At 32.4% G+C, this 21210-nt stretch overlaps 1 protein-coding gene across 1 annotated transcript; it reads right to left on the reverse strand.

Moving 5' to 3' along the window:
- Positions 1-452: 452 nt before the first annotated feature.
- Positions 453-971, reverse strand: LOC129903528 (RING-H2 finger protein ATL56-like). Its single transcript, XM_055979086.1, has one exon. The coding sequence runs from the start codon at positions 969-971 to the stop codon at positions 453-455; it is 519 nt and encodes a 172-aa protein (XP_055835061.1).
- Positions 972-21210: the final 20239 nt, after the last annotated feature.

The following is a 21210-nucleotide window of genomic DNA, read 5'->3' on the forward strand; positions in this document are numbered from 1 at the left end:
TTACTATTTATTACTACTAAAGTTTCTCTGCCCCTTCCAAATTTTAATTAGGTGTTGACTGAATGGTTGAACCTGATCTTTTGAGGGCATTTCCAATTTTCCATGGATTAGGATAGAGGTGATTTTCAGTACGTCGCTTACGTATAAATATTCTTTCAGTCACCTTTTAATATAAAATACTATTTACACTGATAGATATATAAAACATAAACTTAAAAATTGAATAGACAAGAACTACAACTTTTTGAGTAATACAAAAGAATATCTTTTCTTAAAATATTAGGATAACATTAAATAAATAAAAAAAGAATGTATCAAGTTTGTGATACTAACTAATTAGAACATCCATCCACGTTAAAATTTAAAGAAGTAGAAGAGGTGTTAATATATAATATAAATATATAAAAAAAATATTTTTATCTTGCTCAACAGTGTACCGACACCCCTCAAGTCTATGTGTGGCTACGCCACTGAGAACATCCACTAGTCAAACCAGAGAGCAACATCAGAGCAAGTTCCTCCTCAAATATACCAAACGTCACTCCTTCGTCTTTAATTTTCCGGTGAACTTCCTCCATATTTTCCGGTATAATCAAGCTCCGGCAAAGAGGACACGTGGCTTGTCCTTTCCCGTCCATCAGCCATTTATCTAAGCAATTTTCATGGAAAATATGATTGCAGCTTTCAATTTTCCTCCCTTTATCTCCCTGCTCGAAATCCGATAAACAAATCGCGCAATCAATCGGTTCGGTAGCAGAAAATCCCAGTAATTTTCTCTTTTTGTACACAAATTTAGTGCTCCTTTTGTTTATAATTTTCCTGCAATTGTGTTTTTCTAGTCTCTGTGCGTATGCAGAGATGGAAACAAAAAACACAAGGATTAGGAACCGTAATGCTTTAGGAATCCATGAGAAGAAGAAAATGTTGATATGTTGGTTGAAATACGAGAAGAATTTAGTGAAAGACGTCATTTTTCTTCTTCTCAAGGATTTTTCTGAAAAGAAGAGAAAACAGAGCTCAATTATAGTTTGGACTTTGGAGTATTAGAATTGTATAATTAAAAACATGTTTTAATAATGTATCAAAATAATTGATACTATGAAAGATACTATTGTGGTCCCAATTTATTGTATCACATTTAAAAATTTTAAATGTTGAGATTTAAATAAATCTTTTTATATTATAATTTTTTATGAGCCCGTTTGGATTGGCTTTAAGTTGTGTTTGTCTAATGATGACTTTAAGCTATAAAGTTCTTAAAGTCAGTCAAAAATGAAAAGTTAGGATTCCTAACTTTTTTTTTTCAAAGTGCTTAAAGTCATTTTCTTTGACCATAGAAATTACTTTTATATCCCTTATATTTTAACTAAATTTCCAAACTACCTTTTTTTTATTCTTTTAATCCTAAAATTCACATCATAAGCACTTTTATCCAAACACTCAACTGTTTATTTATAAAAATAACTTTCAGCACTTCAAAGTTCTAAAAACACTTCATACATAAAAGTTACTTTTTAAGCCCATCCAAACGGACTCTATATATCTATTTAAATATTTTAAATTACCTATGGTGGTAATTTAAAATCTTTTAAACAACTATATATTGACAACTTCTAGAATTGTGGATGGTAAAATTTTAATTCCCATATTTTTTTATAGGGAAGTCTAGAATTTATTATTATTCTCTCTATCTCAATTTGATGTGGCACAAAATTTCGAGAGTCAAATAATTTAATTTTAATAGTGAATTCGATTATAAAATTTTTGAATATTTTGAAATGAAATTTACATAGTTATAAGTTGCATAAAAAGTATTATAAATCAAAATAACAAAATTACTAAAGTCTATCACATACGTTCCTCAAAATCTGAAAGTCATCACATCAAAGACATCTAATTTCAAAATATCAAATCTAAAAGTATCAAACATTAGAATAGATAAATAAAATAGTTTGTGTCTAAAAACTAAGGACATCATGTCAGGAATGAGAAAATCCAACACGAGCTAGGACGATAGTTTAAAATCCAACACGAGCTAGGACGATAGTTTATCCCGAGATATGATATATCAGATACTGGATAAAGCTGAGGGTGAATCGAAGTATTTGGTACACTCGGTGCACTCTACAAAAGAAAACAAAGAAGAATACAAATAGAGGTCAGTATAGGGCAACATGTACTAAGTAGGTATCATCGGCCGACTCAAAATAGAAATCAATATGCATAAAGTAATTGCAAGAAATTAACTATAGCACTTAACATGTGGCAAATAACAAGATCAAGATCAAGTGGCAACATAACGAAACAAGTGCGTAATCAATTAACAATATCAAGAGTATACATGAGGACTCATGCCTCCATACCACAGTCTTTTGGAAAATGAGTTATTAGAGATTGAGTAGTATTAAGTCATTTAATTTTTATTTTTTTAATATTATCATGTCGAAATGTGACACTCGATCTAAATATATTGTATTGAAACGTGACACCCGATCCAAATTATACTGTGTCGGCTTGTGATACTCGATCCAAATATACCGTATTGGAACGTGACACCCAATCCAAATATACCGTGTCGAAATGTGACGCCCGATCCAAATATAATTAATTTATCATTCTTTATTATTACATTCCACTTCAGTAACAATATTCATCAAGCCTTATTTATTCAAAACATCACTTTTGATAGGGCAAGTTCAAGATTATGGATTTCATGATCTTGGGGTTGCAGATCAATCACAACCACATATCAACCATCCAAACCACAATTAATTAGAAAACTTCACAACATTACTCAATGACTATCAATCACTATTAAAAGTTTCCCTATGATATAGAATAAACCATAACCTACCTCAACTGAAGAATCAAAAGTCAAGCAAGTTAATTAACCAATGTTTTTCTTTTTTTCAATGCCTCACACTTCCAATCTATCAAGTATACAATATTCGTAAGTAAATAAATCTTTATACAAATCTTTATACACCAATAATATTTATATATATATATATATATATATATATATATATATATATATATATGTATGTATGTTTAACCTCGATCCAACAACTCACTCAATTCTTTAATCAATTCCTCAAAACTCAAGCCTAGAATTAGGGCTTAATTCCTCCAATATCATAATTCTAATGATATTCATATAATACAATACACTTATTATTTAATTACCTATTTCAAAATTTCAAAACTTGAATTATAAATTAATAGTCAAATAAATTTTTTAAAAAATATCAAACCTACGGAGACACTGCACGTTACGGCAACAATGAATAAATTTGATGGTTGCACCCAATTATTAGTATAGAAGTATACTCCTCCCAATTATTAGCCCTCAATGTCAGTATAATACCTTGGAGAACTGATGCCCTTTTATCTTTTTTACAAAAAAATAAAAATAAAAATGTCAGTATAATATTAGAAAAATAATTGATGAAGTACTTCCAACCAATTTCAATTCATATGTATCTATTATATCAAAATACTATTACTATTACTATTACTCCATATCGCATATATACCATAACTAATGCACATAACTAGTAGTGGAAATTGAGGTAAACCTCTTTACCTGAATCGTTCCTCTCCTTTCGTCCGCCGAAGGTGAGTTCTTTGCCTTCTTTTTTTATTGCTAAAACTCTTATATATTAGAAGTGGCAAATATCCCTAACTTATTTTAAATAATATGAAACAAGTATTATAGGGTAATAAATAAATTATTACTTTAGTCTATTAATTAAATTAGTTATCTAAATTTATCCCTCAACTAAATAACCGTAGTTATCGAATGGTTCAAAATACTCATTAAAACTTTATGGAATGAAATTTTTTATGAATTAAAAGCTCTAATAGTCAAAACAACCTAATTGGTGGTTACAAATTTTTGATTAGCAACACATTCACAAATAGTTAAAATTACAACTAGTACTTTTTGTAAATAAAAAATATCATTATCATAAAATTTTAAATTTTATAGATGAAGTTCAAGATTACTATTATTTGCAAGATAGTCAAAACGTGTTTTGAACGCGTAGTCAACAAAACGCGTTTTAAACGCGTAGTCAAAAAAGGAACAAAACGTGTTTTGAACGCGTAGTCAAAAAGGGAGGTTCAATACGCGGATTTTACGCGTTTCTAGTTTCCTATAAATAGAAGACCTCTTGCCCTCATTTATCCCATCCCAGAAAGAGAGAGTAAGAATACAAAGAGAGTTATACACCAAGATAAATATTTTAGTCTTAAGTGTCCTCTTTAGTAGTTGTTCCTTTTACAAGAGAGAAGTGTTTATTATTGTTTTCTCCTTGTATTTGAGAGGTGTACTCCATATTTTTATAGTGAGATCCTTCTACCCCGTGGTTTTTCCCTTCTATCAGTTAGAGGGGTTTCCACGTAAAATTCTCGTGTCTAATTTATTTTCATTATTTTCATCATATCAAACTTTAGTTGTGGTGCTTCCTCACCCCAACAGTGGTATCAGAGCCCTCGGTTATTCTGTCTATTTTATGCGAAGGTACTATCTGTGAATAGTAACTTTTCGTAAATAGTAAAATCGGTGAATAGTACTATTCATATGAATAGTAAATTTCGGTGACGGTACAGCTTGTCACGATTGTTCGCAAAAATATTCAGAAACGATCTAGAAGGGAGTGAAGCAAATAGCAATGTCGAGTACAACAAAGTTTGATGTTGAAAAATTCAATGGGACTAATTTCTCATTGTGAAAAATGAAAATAAAAGCGATATTGAGAAAAGACAATTGCTTAGCTGCAATTGATGGCAGGCCCACAGACTTTGTTGATGACAGCAAGTGAAACAACATAGACAGCAATGCAGTTGCTGATCTACACTTGGCACTAGCTGATCAAGTGTTGTCTAGTATGGCGGAAAAGCGGACGGCGAAGGAAATATGGGATACTCTTATGGGGTTGTATGAGGCCAAGTCTTTACATAATAAAATCTTCTTAAAAAGAAGATTGTATACTCTTCGAATGGCAGAGTCCATGTCAGTTACTGAACACATCAATACTTTGAATACTCTGTTTTCGCAACTTACAACAATGGGTTGCAAAATAGAGGGGACTGAACGTGCGGAGCTTCTACTTCAAAGTCTGCCTGACTCGTATGATCAACTCATCATCAACCTGACGAACAATACAGACAGTCTAGTTTTCGATGAAATTGCAGCCGCTGTCTTGGAAGAAGAAAATAGGCGCAAAAATAAGAAAGATAGACAAGCAAGTTCGCAGCAAGCTGAAGCCTTGATGATGGTGAGAGGAAGACCAACGGAACGTGGCCCTAGTGGGAGTCACAATCATGGCAGATCTCAATCAAGAAGTAAGAAGAATATCAAGTGCTACAACTGTGGCAAGAAAGGGCACTTCAAGAAAGATTGTCGGTTCAAAAAGAAGAGTGAACACCCTGAGCCATCAAATGCTCAAGGGAATGTTGCATGTACCTCGGATGATGGCGATATTTTATGTAGTGAGGCAATATCAAATAATGAAGGCAGAAAACGTTTTGCTGATGTCTGGATCATGGACACAGGAGCAACATGGCACATGACTTCCAGGAGAGAATGGTTCCATCAATATAATCCTATCTCAGGAGGATCTGTGTTCATGGGAAACGATCATGCTTTGGATGTTATTGGTATTGGATCCATCAAAATAAAGATGTATGATGGCACGGTTCGCACCATCCAGGAGGTACGACATGTAAAAGACTTGAAGAAGAATCTATTGTTTTTAGGACAACTAGATGATAATGGATGTTCATATAAGACTCATGGTGGAGTCATGAGAATATCCAAAGGAGCGCTTGTAGTGATGAAAGCGGAAAAACTTGCGACAAACCTATATGTGCTTAAAGGTGAAACACACCAAGAAGGAGAAACATCAACCGCGTCAGCAAGTTCATTTGAAGAATCAACGATGAGTTTTCAAAGAATTCAAAGAGCGGGTGGAACTTGAATCTGAGAAAAAGATCAAGTGTTTGAGGACAGATAATGGAGGAGAATACACTGGTGATGAATTTAATAACTTCTGTAAACAAGAAGGTATTAAACGACAGTTCACGGTGGCATATACTCCACAACAAAATAGAGTAGCAGAGCAGATGAACAGAACCTTGTTGGAACAAACAAGAGCTATGTTGGCAACTGCAGGGTTGGAAAAACCATTCTGGACAGAAGCAGTCAAAACCGTCTGTTATGTGATCAATCGGTCACCATCAACCGCAATTGATCTGAAAACGCCAATGGAGATGTGGACAGGAAAACTAGCTGATTATTCTCGCTTACATATATTCGGAAGTCCTGCTTATGTTATGTACAACACCCAAGAAAAATCGAAGTTGGATCCAAAATCCAGGGAATGCATTTTCTTAGGGTATGCTGATGGAGTCAAGGGGTATCGCTTGTGGGATCCCATAGCCCGCAAGGTGATAATCAGCAGGGATGTTGTATTTGTTGAAAACAAGATACAAGCAAAAGAAGGTAGCACTTCAAAAGAAAAATCAGAGACTACTACAGTTGAAGTTGAAGAAATAGAAGAAGTTCCTATTTTTTCTGAAGCAGCACCAGAGCACGAAGAATAAGAGCAAGCAGAGATCGAAACTCCAGAAGTTCGATGATCAACTAAGGAGAGAAGAGAACCAGCTTGGCACTTAGAATATTCTATGGAGAGTAATATTGCATACTGTCTACTAACAGAAGATGGAGAGCCTTCAACTTTTCACGAGGCTATGAAAGGCCAAGAATCATCTCTGTGGGTGGCAGCAATGCAAGAAGAAATTGAAGCTCTTCATAAAAATAAAACATGGGATCTTGTTCAATTACCACAAGGAAGGAAGGCCATTAGAAACAAATGGGTCTACAAGATCAAACGCAATGGTAATGATCAAGTGGAGAAGTATCGTGCAAGATTGGTGGTGAAAGGATTCGCTCAGAAAGAAGGTATAGACTTTAATGAGATATTTTCTCCGGTGGTTCGACTCACAACAATTCGAGTGGTCCTGGCGATGTGTGCTACATTTGACTTGTACTTGGAGCAGTTAGATGTCAAAACTGCATTTCTTCATGGAGAACTTGAAGAAGAAATTTATATGCTCCAACCAGAAGGTTTTGAAGAATAGGGAAAAGAGAACTTGGTTTGCAGGTTGAACAAATCTCTATACGGTCTCAAACAGGCGCCGAGATGTTGGTATAAGAGATTTGATTCCTTCATTATAAGCCTTGGATACAACAGACATAGTTCAGATCCTTGTGTTTATTACAAGAGATTTGGTGATGAAAATTTTGTTATTTTGCTATTGTATGTTGACGACATGTTGGTAGCAGGCCCCAACAAAGATCGTCTCACAAATTTAAAGGCACAATTGGCTAGGGAGTTTGAAATGAAGGACTTGGGACCAGCAAACAAGATTCTAGGGATGCAAATTCACCGAGACAGAAATAATAGGAAGATTTGGCTTTCTCAAAAGAACTATTTGAAGAAAATCTTGAGACGCTTCAAGATGCAAGACTGTAAGTCAATTTCTACCCCACTTCCTATTAATTTCAAGTTATCCTCAAGTATGTGTCCTAGCAATGAAGCAGAGAGGATGGAGATGTCTCGAGTACCGTATGCATCAGCAGTGGGAAGTTTAATGTTCGCTATGGTATGTACAAGACCTGACATTGCACAAGCAGTGGGAGTGGTTAGTCGATACATGGCTAATCCTGGTAGAGAGCATTGGAATACTGTTAAGAGGATCCTGAGATACATCAAGGGTACCTCAGATGTTACAATGTGTTATGGAGGATCAGACTTTACTGTTAAAAGTTATGTTGATTCAGATTATGCAGGTGATCTTGATAAAAGCAAGTCCACCACAGGTTATGTTTTTACTCTTGCTGGAGGAGCTGTAAGCTGGGTTTCAAAACTGCAATCTATCGTGGCTACATCTATGACGAAAGCAGAATATGTAGCAGCTACACAAGCTAGCAAAGAAGCAATATGGATGCAGATGTTACTGGAGGAGCTCGGGCACAAACAAGAGAAGATTGCTCTGTTTTGTGACAGTCAGAGCGTTTTGCATCTTGCAAAGAATCCGGCATTTCATTCAAGGACAAAGCACACACGAGTTCAGTACCACTTTGTTCGTGAGAAGGTGGAAGAAGGCAGTGTGGATATTCAGAAAATTCACACTAATGACAACCTGGCAGATATGTTTACTAAGCCGATCAACAGTATCAAGTTCATATGGTGTCGATCTTCTATTGGCCTAGCAGAAACGTAACATTCCAGTAATTGGGTAGAAAGGATGGTGTGAAAACTTAATTGATTCTCAATTAAATCTTCAAGTGGGAGAATGCAAGATAGTCAAAACGTGTTTTGAACGCGTAGTCAACAAAACGCGTTTTGAAAGCGTAGTCAAAAAAGGAACAAAACGCGTTTTGAACGCGTAGTCAAAAAGAGAGGTTCAATACGCGGATTTTACGCTTTTCTAGTTTCCTATAAATAGAAGACCTCCTGCCCTCATTTATCCCATCCCAGAAAGAGAGAGTAAGAATACAAAGAGAGTTATACACCAAGATAAATATTTTAGTCTTGAATGTCCTCTTTAGTAGTTGTTCCTTTTACAAGAGAGAAGTGTTTATTATTGTTTTCTCCTCGTATTTGAGAGTTGTGTACTCCATATTTTTATAGTGAGATCCTTCTACCCCGTGGTTTTTCCCTTCTATCAGTTAGAGGGGTTTCCACGTAAAATTCTCGTGTCTAATTTATTTTTATTATTTTCATCATATCAAACTTTAGTTGTGGTGCTTCCTCCCCCAACATTATTGAATTTCATTTGTGAATTTTGAAACTCAATATTATTAATTATTTCTTAGATATAAAACTAAAAAATGATATATAAAGGCTATTTTTACTGTATTTATGAATCGATAATCCATTTCTTATGAAGAATAATTATTACGCACAACGTCAATTTCCAAGTTCCAACAGGTGTAAAATTGTTTCTTTCAAGCTGGTTGAATGGTCCCAAATCCTCTCTAAATGTTAGGTGAAATTTTGAAAAGAAATACCCCATATATATAAATGAGGAAAAAGACTTGTGTCATTCTCAACAAGTCCAAAATTTTTAACAGCCTATTGAGGGCTCGTAGTGTTAAAAAAATTAATAAACAGGAAACAAAAATAAATATGGTTCGAGGCCTGAAAATAACATTTCTTTTTAAAAAAACAATATCTATATATAGATTTGGGAAAAATACTAACAATCTTCTTTAGAATACAACTCACTAATTCAATAGAGAAAGGAAGGGGAGATTCACAATAAAGTTTTATGAATTGAATAAAATAATTCTGATATGAAGCTCGATGGAATTAGTTAATTCAAGATTTTATTTGTCTTTTAAATCATGCTTAACCAAATCAAAAAATGGCCAAATATACTTCTATACTATCGAAAAAGAGTTAAATACATCCCTCGTTATATTTTGGAACCAAATATATCTTTACCATTATATTTTGGGCACAAATATACCCTTCCATCGTTAAAGTTGACCATGGTAGAGTCCAATCACACGTGGCATTAATATTTTTAGTGAATTAAAAACTGTGTATCTTGCCACCTCACTTTAAAAATCTCTAGAAATTCAGTTAATAAGAAATAGAGAGAGTATTATTTTTCGATAAATTTGATTTCACAAGTACAACCACACCAGATTAATTATAGTAACTAGTGACCTTATTTTTATGTGCCTTTTGTAAATTTGGGTATTTCTTAAATCATTCCACGGAAGATATATATAGGAAAACTTACGTAAAAATACTATATTAAGAAAATATTTATCATTTATAATAATAATATTTTTTTACTGGACACTTATAATATATTTATAATACAGTTTTAGTATAATTTTAATACATATTAGCAAAAATAATTTATAAAACTCATATAATATAAGTTTTATTCATGGATAATATATTTATCACAAACTTTAATACATTTATAATACATTGTGTTAATTTCTTACCAAACAAGAATAATATATTTTAAAACATTTATAATACATTTATATTGCATGCATAATTCACTTTTAATACATAATAAATATATCATAATATTATTATAGATTGCTATAGATGATAGATAATAAATAAAAAATATCGCTAAAATCAATAATTATTTATTAAAAAAATGTTCTTCCTCGTAATATATATATATATATAGTGTTCTTCCTCGTAATATATATATATATATATATATATATTACGAGGAAGAACATTTTTTAATAAATAATTATATATATATATATTAGCGAAAATAATTTATAAAACTCATATAATATAAGTTTTATTCATGAATAATATATTTATCACATACTTTAATACATTTATAATACATTGTGTCAATTTCTTACCAAACAAGTATAATATATTTTAAAACATTTATAATACATTTATATTGCATGCATAATTCACTTTTAATACATAATAAATATATCATAATATTATTATAGATTGCTATAGATGATAGATAATAAATAAAAAATATCGTTAAAATCAATAATTATTTATTAAAAAGTGTTCTTCCTCGTAATAATTCGTACATTGATGTTACTTTGCGTTTTTAGAGGGTTAGATTTGTCACACACTATTCTTTAGTAATTTTATAAAATTTTGACTCTTTCTGTTAGTGTAGATTGGTTCATTCAGTGGTCAATATTAATGTTTGATTTTTCTCATTCTTGCTTTCATTTTCTTACTATTTATTACTCCCCCTTCCAATAATATATTTCACTTTCAAGTAAACAAATTCGATATTATCAAAAAGCATACATATAAATATAAAAAATTATTTACACCGACGGGGTATATATATATATAAAACATAAACTCAGAAATTAAATAAACAAGACTGCCAACTTTAGAGTAATACAAATTTTAAATTTTGAGATTTAAATAAATCTTTTTATATTGTAAATTTTTATATAGATATTTAAATATTTTAAATTACCTATGGTGGTAATTTAAAATCTTTTAAACAACTATATATTGACAAGTTCTAGAATTGTGGATGGTAAAATTCTAATTCCCATTTTTTTTATAGGGAAGTCTAGAATTTATTATTATTCTTTCAATCTCAATTTGGTGTGGCACATAATTTTGAGAGTCTAATAATTTAATTTTAACAGTGAATTCGGTTATAAAATTTTTGAACATTTTAAAATAAAATTTACATATTTATAAGTTACATAAAAAATATTATAAATTAAAATAATTAATAATTTAAATTATTTAAAAATATATATAAAAAAATTATGATAAAAAATTATTTAAATCACAAAATTCGAAATGTGATAGTACATTGGAACGGTGGGAGTATTAATTATTTGGTTGGACCATTCTCACTATATTAAACATTTAAAAGGAAAAACACGTGCATAAAGATATAAACCCATAGTATTATCTTCAAGAACTAAAATAAATAGCAAAATTTGTCAGAATTATTTCAAACATTATGTGCACCCTACTGCTTGTGATTTTAATTTTGTCACGACTCAAATTGGGTCCATGAATGACACCCATATTTAATCTTTCAGATGGGAGAACTAGCGATACAATTCCAACTTATATTAGCGATTCTATTTATAAATTATGATAATAATGCGAAAACTCAATTTATGAAAGTAAGAAATAACAAAATTACTAAAGTCTATTACATTCGCTCCTCAAAATCTGAAAGTCATCACATCAAGGACATTTAATTTCAAAATATCAAGTCTAAGAGTATCAAACACTAAAATAGATAAATAAAATAGTTTGTGTCTAAAAACTAAGGACATCATGTCAGGAATGAGAAAATCCAACACGAGCTAGGACGATAGTTTACCCTGGGATCTGATATATCGGATACTGGCTAGAGCTGAGGGCGAATCGAAGTCGATGGTAAACTCGCTGCACTCTACAAAAGAAAACAAAGAAGAATACAAATAGGGTCAGTACATGGAACCATGTACTGAGTAGGTATCATCAACCGACTCGAAATAAAAATCAATATGCATAAAGTAATTGCAGAAAATTAACTATAGCACTTAACATGTGGCAAATAACAAGATTAAGATCAAGTGACAACATAACGAAACAAGTGCGTAATCAATTAACAATATCAAGAGTACATGAGGACTCAGACCTCCACACCACAATCTTTTGGGAAATGAGTTATTAGAGATTGAGTAGTATTAAGTTATTTAATTTTTATTTTTTTAATATTATCATGTCGAAATGTGACACTCGATCTAAATATATTGTATTGAAACGTGACACCCGATCCAAATTATACTGTGTCGGCTTGTGATACTCGATCCAAATATACCGTATTGGAACGTGACACCCAATTCAAATATACCGTGTCGAAATATGACGCCCGATCCAAATATAATTAATTTATCATTCTTTATTATTACATTCCACTTCAGTAACAATATTCATCAAGCCTTCTTTATTCAAAGCATCACTTTTGATAGAGCAAGTTCAAGATTATGGATTTCATGGTCTTGGGGTTGCAGACCAATCACAACAACATATCAATCATCCAAACCACAATTAATTAGAAAACTTCACAACATTACTCAATGACTATCAATCACTATTAAGAGTTTCCTATGATATAGAATAAACCATAACCTACCTCAACTGAAGAATCAAAAGTCAACAACAACCCAGTGAATGTGGGGTCTGGGAAGGGTAAAGTGTATACAGACCTTACTCCTACCAAGGTAGGACGGCTGTTTCCGAAAGACCCTCGGCTCAATAGAAGCATAAAAGCATAAAAAGAAGTTAGATACTGCTAAGAAGTACAAGAAGTACAAAGAGTTATTTGAAAGCAAATAACGAAAGCGACACAGATAAAATAGAATAATCAAACTACAAATAGTAGTATATAATAACAAAAGTCAAGCAAGTTAATTCACCAATATTTTTCCTTTTTTCAATGCCTCACATTTTCAATCTATCAAGTATACAATATTCATAAGCAAACAAATCTTTAGACACTAATAATATATATATATGTGTGTGTGTGTGACCTAGACCCAACAACTCATCAATTCTATAATCAATTCCTCAAAACTCAAGCCTAGGGTTAAGCCTCGATTCCTCCAATATCATAATTCTAATCATATTCATATAATACTAAACACTTATTATTTAATTACCTATCTCAATATATCAAAACTTGAATTATAAATTGATAATCAAATAAATTAAAAAAATATCAAACCTACAGGGACACTGCATGTTACGACAACAATGAGTAAATTTGATGGTTGCACCCAATTATTAGTATAGAAGTATACTCCTCCCAATTAATAGCCCTCAATGTCAGTATTGTTAAGGAGTAGTGAATGTCCATTTAAGATCCACTAATTAGCATAGTGAATGTCCATTTAAGATGCACTAATTAGCATAGTGAATGTCCATTTAAGATCCACTAATTAGCATAGTGAATGTCCATTTAAGATCCATTAATTAGCATAGTGAATGTCCATTTAAGATCCACTAATTAGCATAGTGAATGTCCATTTCTAGAACCACTAATTAGCAAGTTGACAACTTTCTTTCACTTGTCTTCTCCTCCTATTACTATATATATATATATATATATATATATGGTCATTCTTGAAATGTAAAAGATAAAATAACACAAAGAAAGCATAGAATATATATACAAGGCAATTTCCCTTCTCTCATTTTATCTCACTATCTATCTTTCCAATTAATTTGCAAAGTTACTTTGTTTTATAACACGTTATCAGCACGAAACTTTAATTTTTCAGAAAATTAACTTTTATATCAGGTATATCAACTAAAAAATTTAATTTTTAAGTTGTCTTTGTTACTTCCAAATTAATTTTCATCATGTCAAAATTGGAATTTGTGGCACTTGATATTTTTGGCAAAATTATTTGTCATGGGTACTTGATGCTGAAATCCACCTTACCGCTAAGGGTCTTGCTGATGCTATAATTGAAGGAAATACAGCATCAAGTCAGGATAAAGCAAACGCTGTGATTTTTCTTCGTCATCATCTAGATGAAAGCCTGAAAATGGAATACTCGACAGTGAAAGATCCATTTGAATTGTGAAAAGACTTAAAAGGGAGGTATGACCACCTCAGGGCAACGGTATTGCCAAAGACTCGTTATGAGTGGATGCATTTACGGTTTCAAAATTTTAAAACTGTAATTGAGTACGATTCTGCTGTATTTAGAATAACTTTCTAATTAAAATTATGTGGGAAAACTATAAATGACGAGGACATGTTAGAAAAGACACTAACTACTTTTCATGCCTCTAATATAATATTACAGCAACAATATCGTAAAAAGGATTTTAAAAAATACTTTGAATTAATCTCATGCCTTCTGTAGCTGAGCAACATAATGCCCTTGTAATAAAAAATTATGAAGTCCGTCCCACTGAAACTATTCCGTTACCGGAGGCAAATATGGTAAAAGCACATGGCCCGTCTGAATGAAGACAAAATAAAAATTATGGCCACAATAATGTGGGTGGATGTGGCAATGACAGAAGACGATATAATAATCATCGTGGTGATGGTCAACATAAAAGGGAGAACAATATCAATTCTCAAAATGGCCCTTCAAGAAGTAACTATCATCGTTGTGGCATGAAAGACCACTAGAAAAATGAATGTCGGATACCTGAACATTTTGTAAGACTTTATCAAAATTCTTTCAAAAGAAAGGCAAGTGGAGGTGATGCCTCTTCTTCTAATGCTTGAATAGAGTCACACTTGGTGTTTGAAAATAATGTTAAGGCAGGACCTTCGCATCATAATAATATTGAAGCAAATATGACTTTGAGGATGACGGTTTTAATGACCTCAATGATATTACTCATTTGGACGTTGAAGACTTCTTTAAGGATTATAATTGATGTTTAATTTCATTGTATGATTTTCAATATGTTGTCATTTTTATGTACTTTGAATTATCGTATTTTTTTTACGTTTATCTACTGAAAAAAAGGGAGGAAGTTAACCAGTGGTGAGGTATTACAATAATGTGAATTTCTTTAGGGGAAAAAAATTGAGTGATGTTCAAAGTTATATTTTAATTATGCACTTAATATACAACCTAATAAGTTTGACAGTTATAATTACACATCTACATCTACCTATTAATCATGTTATTCATAAGGATGTGAATTTGATATAATAAAGTATATAACAAACATTTATTGAATGAAATAAATATTACTCATGATTTGTGTGTTTATTATCAGTATGTTAGTGTTCACACAGAATATGTCATTCATATATGATAGTAATCAGTGTTTTAATTCAATCACCATTATGTTTGATGAACGATCAATACATAACGTGATTTACTTAGATGTAATTATAATACAAGTTTGCATATGTTTTGGTGTTTTGAATTATATCATCATATTATTAACACAACACAACACATGGTATTTGAATAGTTAGTTTATTATAAAATACTGATTTACATTATTATATTACTTATTGATATGATATTAATAGCAACATATGCAAATTATTGCTAAAACTTGGTTTATTGCTTTTGAATTATACATGATTTTCAATTACGTAAGCAAGCAATTGCACACCATATTATTATATATTTTTATTTATGCTGAACTACTCATATACCACCATATTTGTATCTATTTCTATATAACCATTACATTTATCTCTACTACATTGATTCATGATTCATTCTTTATTATGTTACTACATGTTAATATATCATACCTTTTCACTTAACTTATGTGAATATTGTTTTTATTACTTATTTCTTATAATGTATTTTTATTTTATGAAGATAAATAAATTCTTCAGTCTTCAATTGGATCCAAAATGAGTAATGGAGATATGTGTCTTTTGGATAGTGCCACAACTCATACAATATTAAAAGAAAAGAAATATTTATGTCATTTAATTATGAAAAAGGTCTATGTCAATACAATATCTGGTAGTACAAAATTGATTGAAGGCTCTGGAAAAGCGACCTTATTACTACCTGAAGGAACGATATTGGTAATTGATAATGCATTGTATTGTAGTAAGTCTCAAAGAAACTTGTTAAGTTTTAAAGTTATTCGCCAAAATAGCTATCATATTGAGACTGCAAATAAAGGAAATGTTGAATACCTTTATATTACTACAATAAATATGGAGAAGAAAATTGTGCACGAAAAATTACCTGCACTTTCTTCTGGGCTGTACCATACAAATATTGGTACTGTTGAATCACATGCTATAGTAAACAAAAAGTTTATTGATTCTAATAATTTTATCATTTGACATGACCGGTTGGGCCATCCTAGTTATAATATAATGCACAGAATTATTGGGAATTCACATGTTCACACTTTGAAGAATCAAAAAATTCTTCAATCTAAGGAATTCTCTTGTGTTGCTTGTTCCCAATGAAAACTGATTATCAAACCATCAGAAACTAAGGTTGGGATTGAATCACTTGCGTTTCTGGAACGTATACAGGGTGATATATGTAGGCCAATTCACCCTTTATGTGGACCATTTAAATATTATATAGTCTTGATAGATGCATCTATAAGATGGTCACATGTGTACTTATTATCAACTCGCAACATGACTTTTGCGAGATTGTTAGCTCAAATTATAAGGTTAAGAGCACAATTTCCACATTATGCAATAAAGACAATTCGTTTTGATAATGCTGGTGAATTTACATCTCAATTATTTAATGATTATTGTATGTCGGTTGGTCTAGCAGAATCATTGATTAAACGCCTCCAATTGATAACTAAACCATTGCTAATTAGGATAAAACTTCTTATTTCAGTATGGGGCATGCTATTTTGCATGCAGCAGCATTTGTGCGCATACGATCAATAAATTTTCATGAAATTTCCCCATTACAGTTGACTTTTGGAAGGAAGCCAAATATATCCCATCTTAGAATATTTAGGTTTGCGGTATATGTCTCAATTGCTCCACCGCAGCGCACAAAGATGGGTCCCCAAAAAGGTTGGGAATATATGTTGGGTATGAATCTCCTTCTATTATAAAATATTTAGAACCTATGACTGGAGATTTATTTACGGCAAGATTCGCTGATTGTCATTTTGATAAATCAGTATACCCAACATTATGGGGAGAACGTAAGTAGTTGAAAAATGAGATAGATTGGAATTCATTATCACTATCTCATTTAAATCCTCGAACAAATCAATGTAAGTAAGAAGTTCAAAAGATGATTTATTTACAGAATATTGCAAATCAACTGCCGGATGCATTTACTAACCTTCCATGGGTTAATAAATCGCATATCCCAGCTGTTAATGCTCAAATTCGAATTGATGTACCGATAGGACAACTTGTTCAGGCAAATAAGTCTAGGCCACGCTTAAAACGTGAAAGACCAATTGGTTCCAAACACAAAAATCTTCAAAAAGGAAATGAATAAATGATCAAGATGATTATAATTTGGAGGAAAGTGCTCAAGAAGAGCCCAGAGACACAACAAATGGTGATACCACCAAGGAGGTCCAAGTACCTAAAAATAATGAGAATGAAGAAATCTCAATAAGTTATATTTCGACAGGAAAATGATGGAACTGAAATGATATTGTGATCGATAATATTTTTGCTTATAATGTTTCTATTGAAATAATGCAACAAGATAAGGATCTTGAACCAAAATCTGTCGATGAATGCAGACAGAGAAATGATTGGCCAAAATGAAAGGATACAATTCAAGCAGAGTTAACTTCACTTGAAAAACGTGAAGTTTTTGGATCAATAATCCAAATACCTGAAGGTGTCAAGCTAATAGGGCACAAATGGGTATTTGTGCGTAAGCGAAATAAAAAGGGTGAAGTCGTAAGATATAAAGCACGACTTGTAGCCCAAGGTTTTTCATAAAGACCTGGCATTGACTATATAGAAACATATTTCCCTGTCGTGGATGCAATTATCTTCAGGTATCTAATAAATTTGGTAGTTCATAAAAAGCTTAAAATGCATTTAATGGACGTGGTCACTGCCTATTTATATGGCTCATTGGACCACAATATTTTTATGAAAATTTCTGAAGGGTTCAAAGTGCCTGAAGCATACAAGGATTCTCAAAAAAATTGATTAATAAAGCTTCAGAAATCCTTGTACAGATTGAAACAATCAGGGCGAATGTGGTACAATCGTCTTAGCGAATAATTGCTAAAAGAAGGATATATAAAAATGATCCAATTTGCCCTTGTGTCTTTATGCGAAGGTCTGTTAATAGCAGTATATGTTGATAATTTGAATATTATTGGAACTCCGGAAGAACTTTCAAAGACAGTAAAATGTCTGAAAAAGAAGTTTGAAATGAAAGACCTTGAAAAGACAAAATTTTGTCTTGGTCTACAAATTGAATATTTTATAAATGAGATATTTGTCCATCAGCCAACATATACTAAAAATATTTTTAAAAGGTTTTATATGGATAAAGCACACTCATTGAGTACTCCAATGGTTGTGAGATCTATTTATATTAATACAGATCCGTTTCGACCTCATGAAAATGATGAAGAACTTATTGATGCTGAAATACCATACCTTAGTGCAATTGGTGCATTAATGTATCTTGTCAACAATTTTAGACCAGATATAGCTTTCTAAGTAAACTTGTTAGCAAGATTTAGTTCTTCACCAAAACACGCAGACACTGGAATGAAATTAAGCATATATTCAGATACCTTTGAGGTACCATTGATATGGAATTATTTTACTCAAATAATTCTATGTCACAATTGATCGGTTACGCAGATGCGGGATATTTATCTAATTTCCATAAAGGTCGATCGCAAATAGGCTATTTATTTATATGTGGTGGTAGAGCTATATCATGGCGTTCAACAAAGCAAACTATGCTGGTCGGCACTCAACATGAGACCACCACCACATTTTGGCGTCTCCCTGAAACTGGTATGTCACAAACTCAACACCAAATCGCTCTACTATATCCAGTTTATGAAGCAGCTCATGACAATCAACAAGAAAATCATAGGCATCATCAGATTCAGTACCCCTAAAGACTGGGGGTTTCAACTTCAAAAACTTAACAAAGAGATCATGCTGGTCACTAGTCATTACTAACCCTGTAGTCAATCGAGGAAACATGCTTGCTCCCAAGGAAGTAGTCATGCGGGGAGACACAACAGCTGTATGTTAAACTCCTGGCATATGAGGTGCTGGAGGAGCTTGTCCCTGATCGGATAACCCACTGAGATAGGTGAGAACCTGGTGGATCATCTCTAGAGTAGGCTGGGGTGGTGCTTCTCTCTCAGGAATCTGCTCATTCTCTACCTCAACATCATCTCTAGCTACCTCATCAGCCGGTGGAGGGGTCGCTGCTCTTTTCTTGGCTGGCCCAACTGCTTGGACCCTGCCCCTGGTGGGCTTTCTCCCGCGACCTCTCGTTGCTACTCTTCATTTGCCTACAGCCCAACGGCTGGCTCAGGTGCTCTTGTTGCTCTAGTTCTAATCATCTGCGAAAGTAAAGTGAAGGAGTGTCAGATACCAATTTGTATCACCTAGATATCAATTGAATTCAAGTAATAGCACAAAAGAAAGAATGAATGGAGTTTTTCTAAAGTCCCGTAGCCTCTCGAAGAAAAGTAAAGGCGTTCCCGTACCGTTCCGCAAGACTCTACTAGACCTGTCCTTGTGTGATGAGATCACTGAACCTAAGGCTCTGATACCAAGTTTTTTTACGATCCAAAATGGGCCATGAGTGACACCCACACTTAACCTCCTAAGTGGGAGAATCAACGATACAAACCTCAACTAATAAATATGATAATATTTCGAAAGCTCAAATAAATACGTTTTTCCCAAAACCTGAAAGTCATCACATCAAAGACATATAATTCTAAAATACTAAGTCTAGAATGTCAAACACTAAAATAAAATAAGTGACATAATTTGTGTCCGAACACTAAGGACATCATGTCATGACTAAGAGAATCCATCACGAGCTAGAAGGATAGCTCACCCTTAAATTCGATGAACTTGAGACGGATTAGAGCTGAGATCGAGTCGAAGCCAATGGAAGACTCGCTGCACTCCACAAAATAAAAAAAAATAAAAAAATACAAGTAGGGGTCAGTACAGGACAACACGTACTGAGTAGGTATCATCGGCCGACTCAAAATAGAAATCAATATACATAAAATAATAGCGGAAAATCAACAATAACACTTAACATGAGGCAACCAATGAACAATTACATAACCAGTCAATAATGTCAAGATCACACATGAGGACTCAAGCCTCCACATCACACTCTTTTGGAAAATGAGTTATGGAGATTGGGTAGTATTAAGTCATTTTAATTTATTTTTCTTTAATATTACCATATCGGAACGTGACACCCGATCCAAATATACCGTATCGGAATGTGATACCCGATCCAAATATATCATATCGGAATATGACACTCGATCCAAATATACCGTGTCGGAACGTGACACCCGATCCAAATATAATTAATTTATCATTCTTCATGATTACATTCCACTTCATTAATAATATTTCAACAAGGCTTCTTTATTCAAGGCATCATTTTTGATAGGGCAAGTTCAAGATTATGGATTTCATGGCCTCGGGATTTTAGATCAATCACAACAACATATCAATCATCCAAACCACAATAATTAAATGCGTAGTAAACTTCACACATTTTACTCAATGAATATCAATCACTATTAAGAGTCTATCCATGATATAGAATAAAAACCATAACCTACCTCAATCGAAGAACCGAAATCAAACAAGCTAATTCTCCAATGCTTTTGCTTTCCTCAATGCCTCAAAATATTTTCAATCTATCAAATATATAATATTCATAAGTAATGAGTCTGTAGACACCTATATTACTATATGTCTAGTTTAGACCCAAAAATTCACCTAAATCTATAATTAATTTTCATCAATCTCAAGCTAAGGGTTAAGCCTCAATTTCTTTCAATAACATAGGTCTAATTAAATTCATATAATACAATACACCTATTATTTAATTACCTAAACTAATATATCAATTTGAATTGCGATAATTATAGAAATAAATCTGAAACCAAAACCAGTACTTAAAACACGAAACCAATTATTTTTACTTATAAATCACGTTTA

Source organism: Solanum dulcamara, chromosome 9, assembly GCF_947179165.1.
Source record: "Solanum dulcamara chromosome 9, daSolDulc1.2, whole genome shotgun sequence".
Classification (NCBI taxonomy): Eukaryota; Viridiplantae; Streptophyta; class Magnoliopsida; order Solanales; family Solanaceae; genus Solanum; species Solanum dulcamara.

Coding starts and splice junctions, on each gene's coding strand:
- LOC129903528 (XM_055979086.1), bottom strand. CDS start 971: ATGACGTCTTTCACTAAATTCTTCTCGTATTTCAACCAACATATCAAC.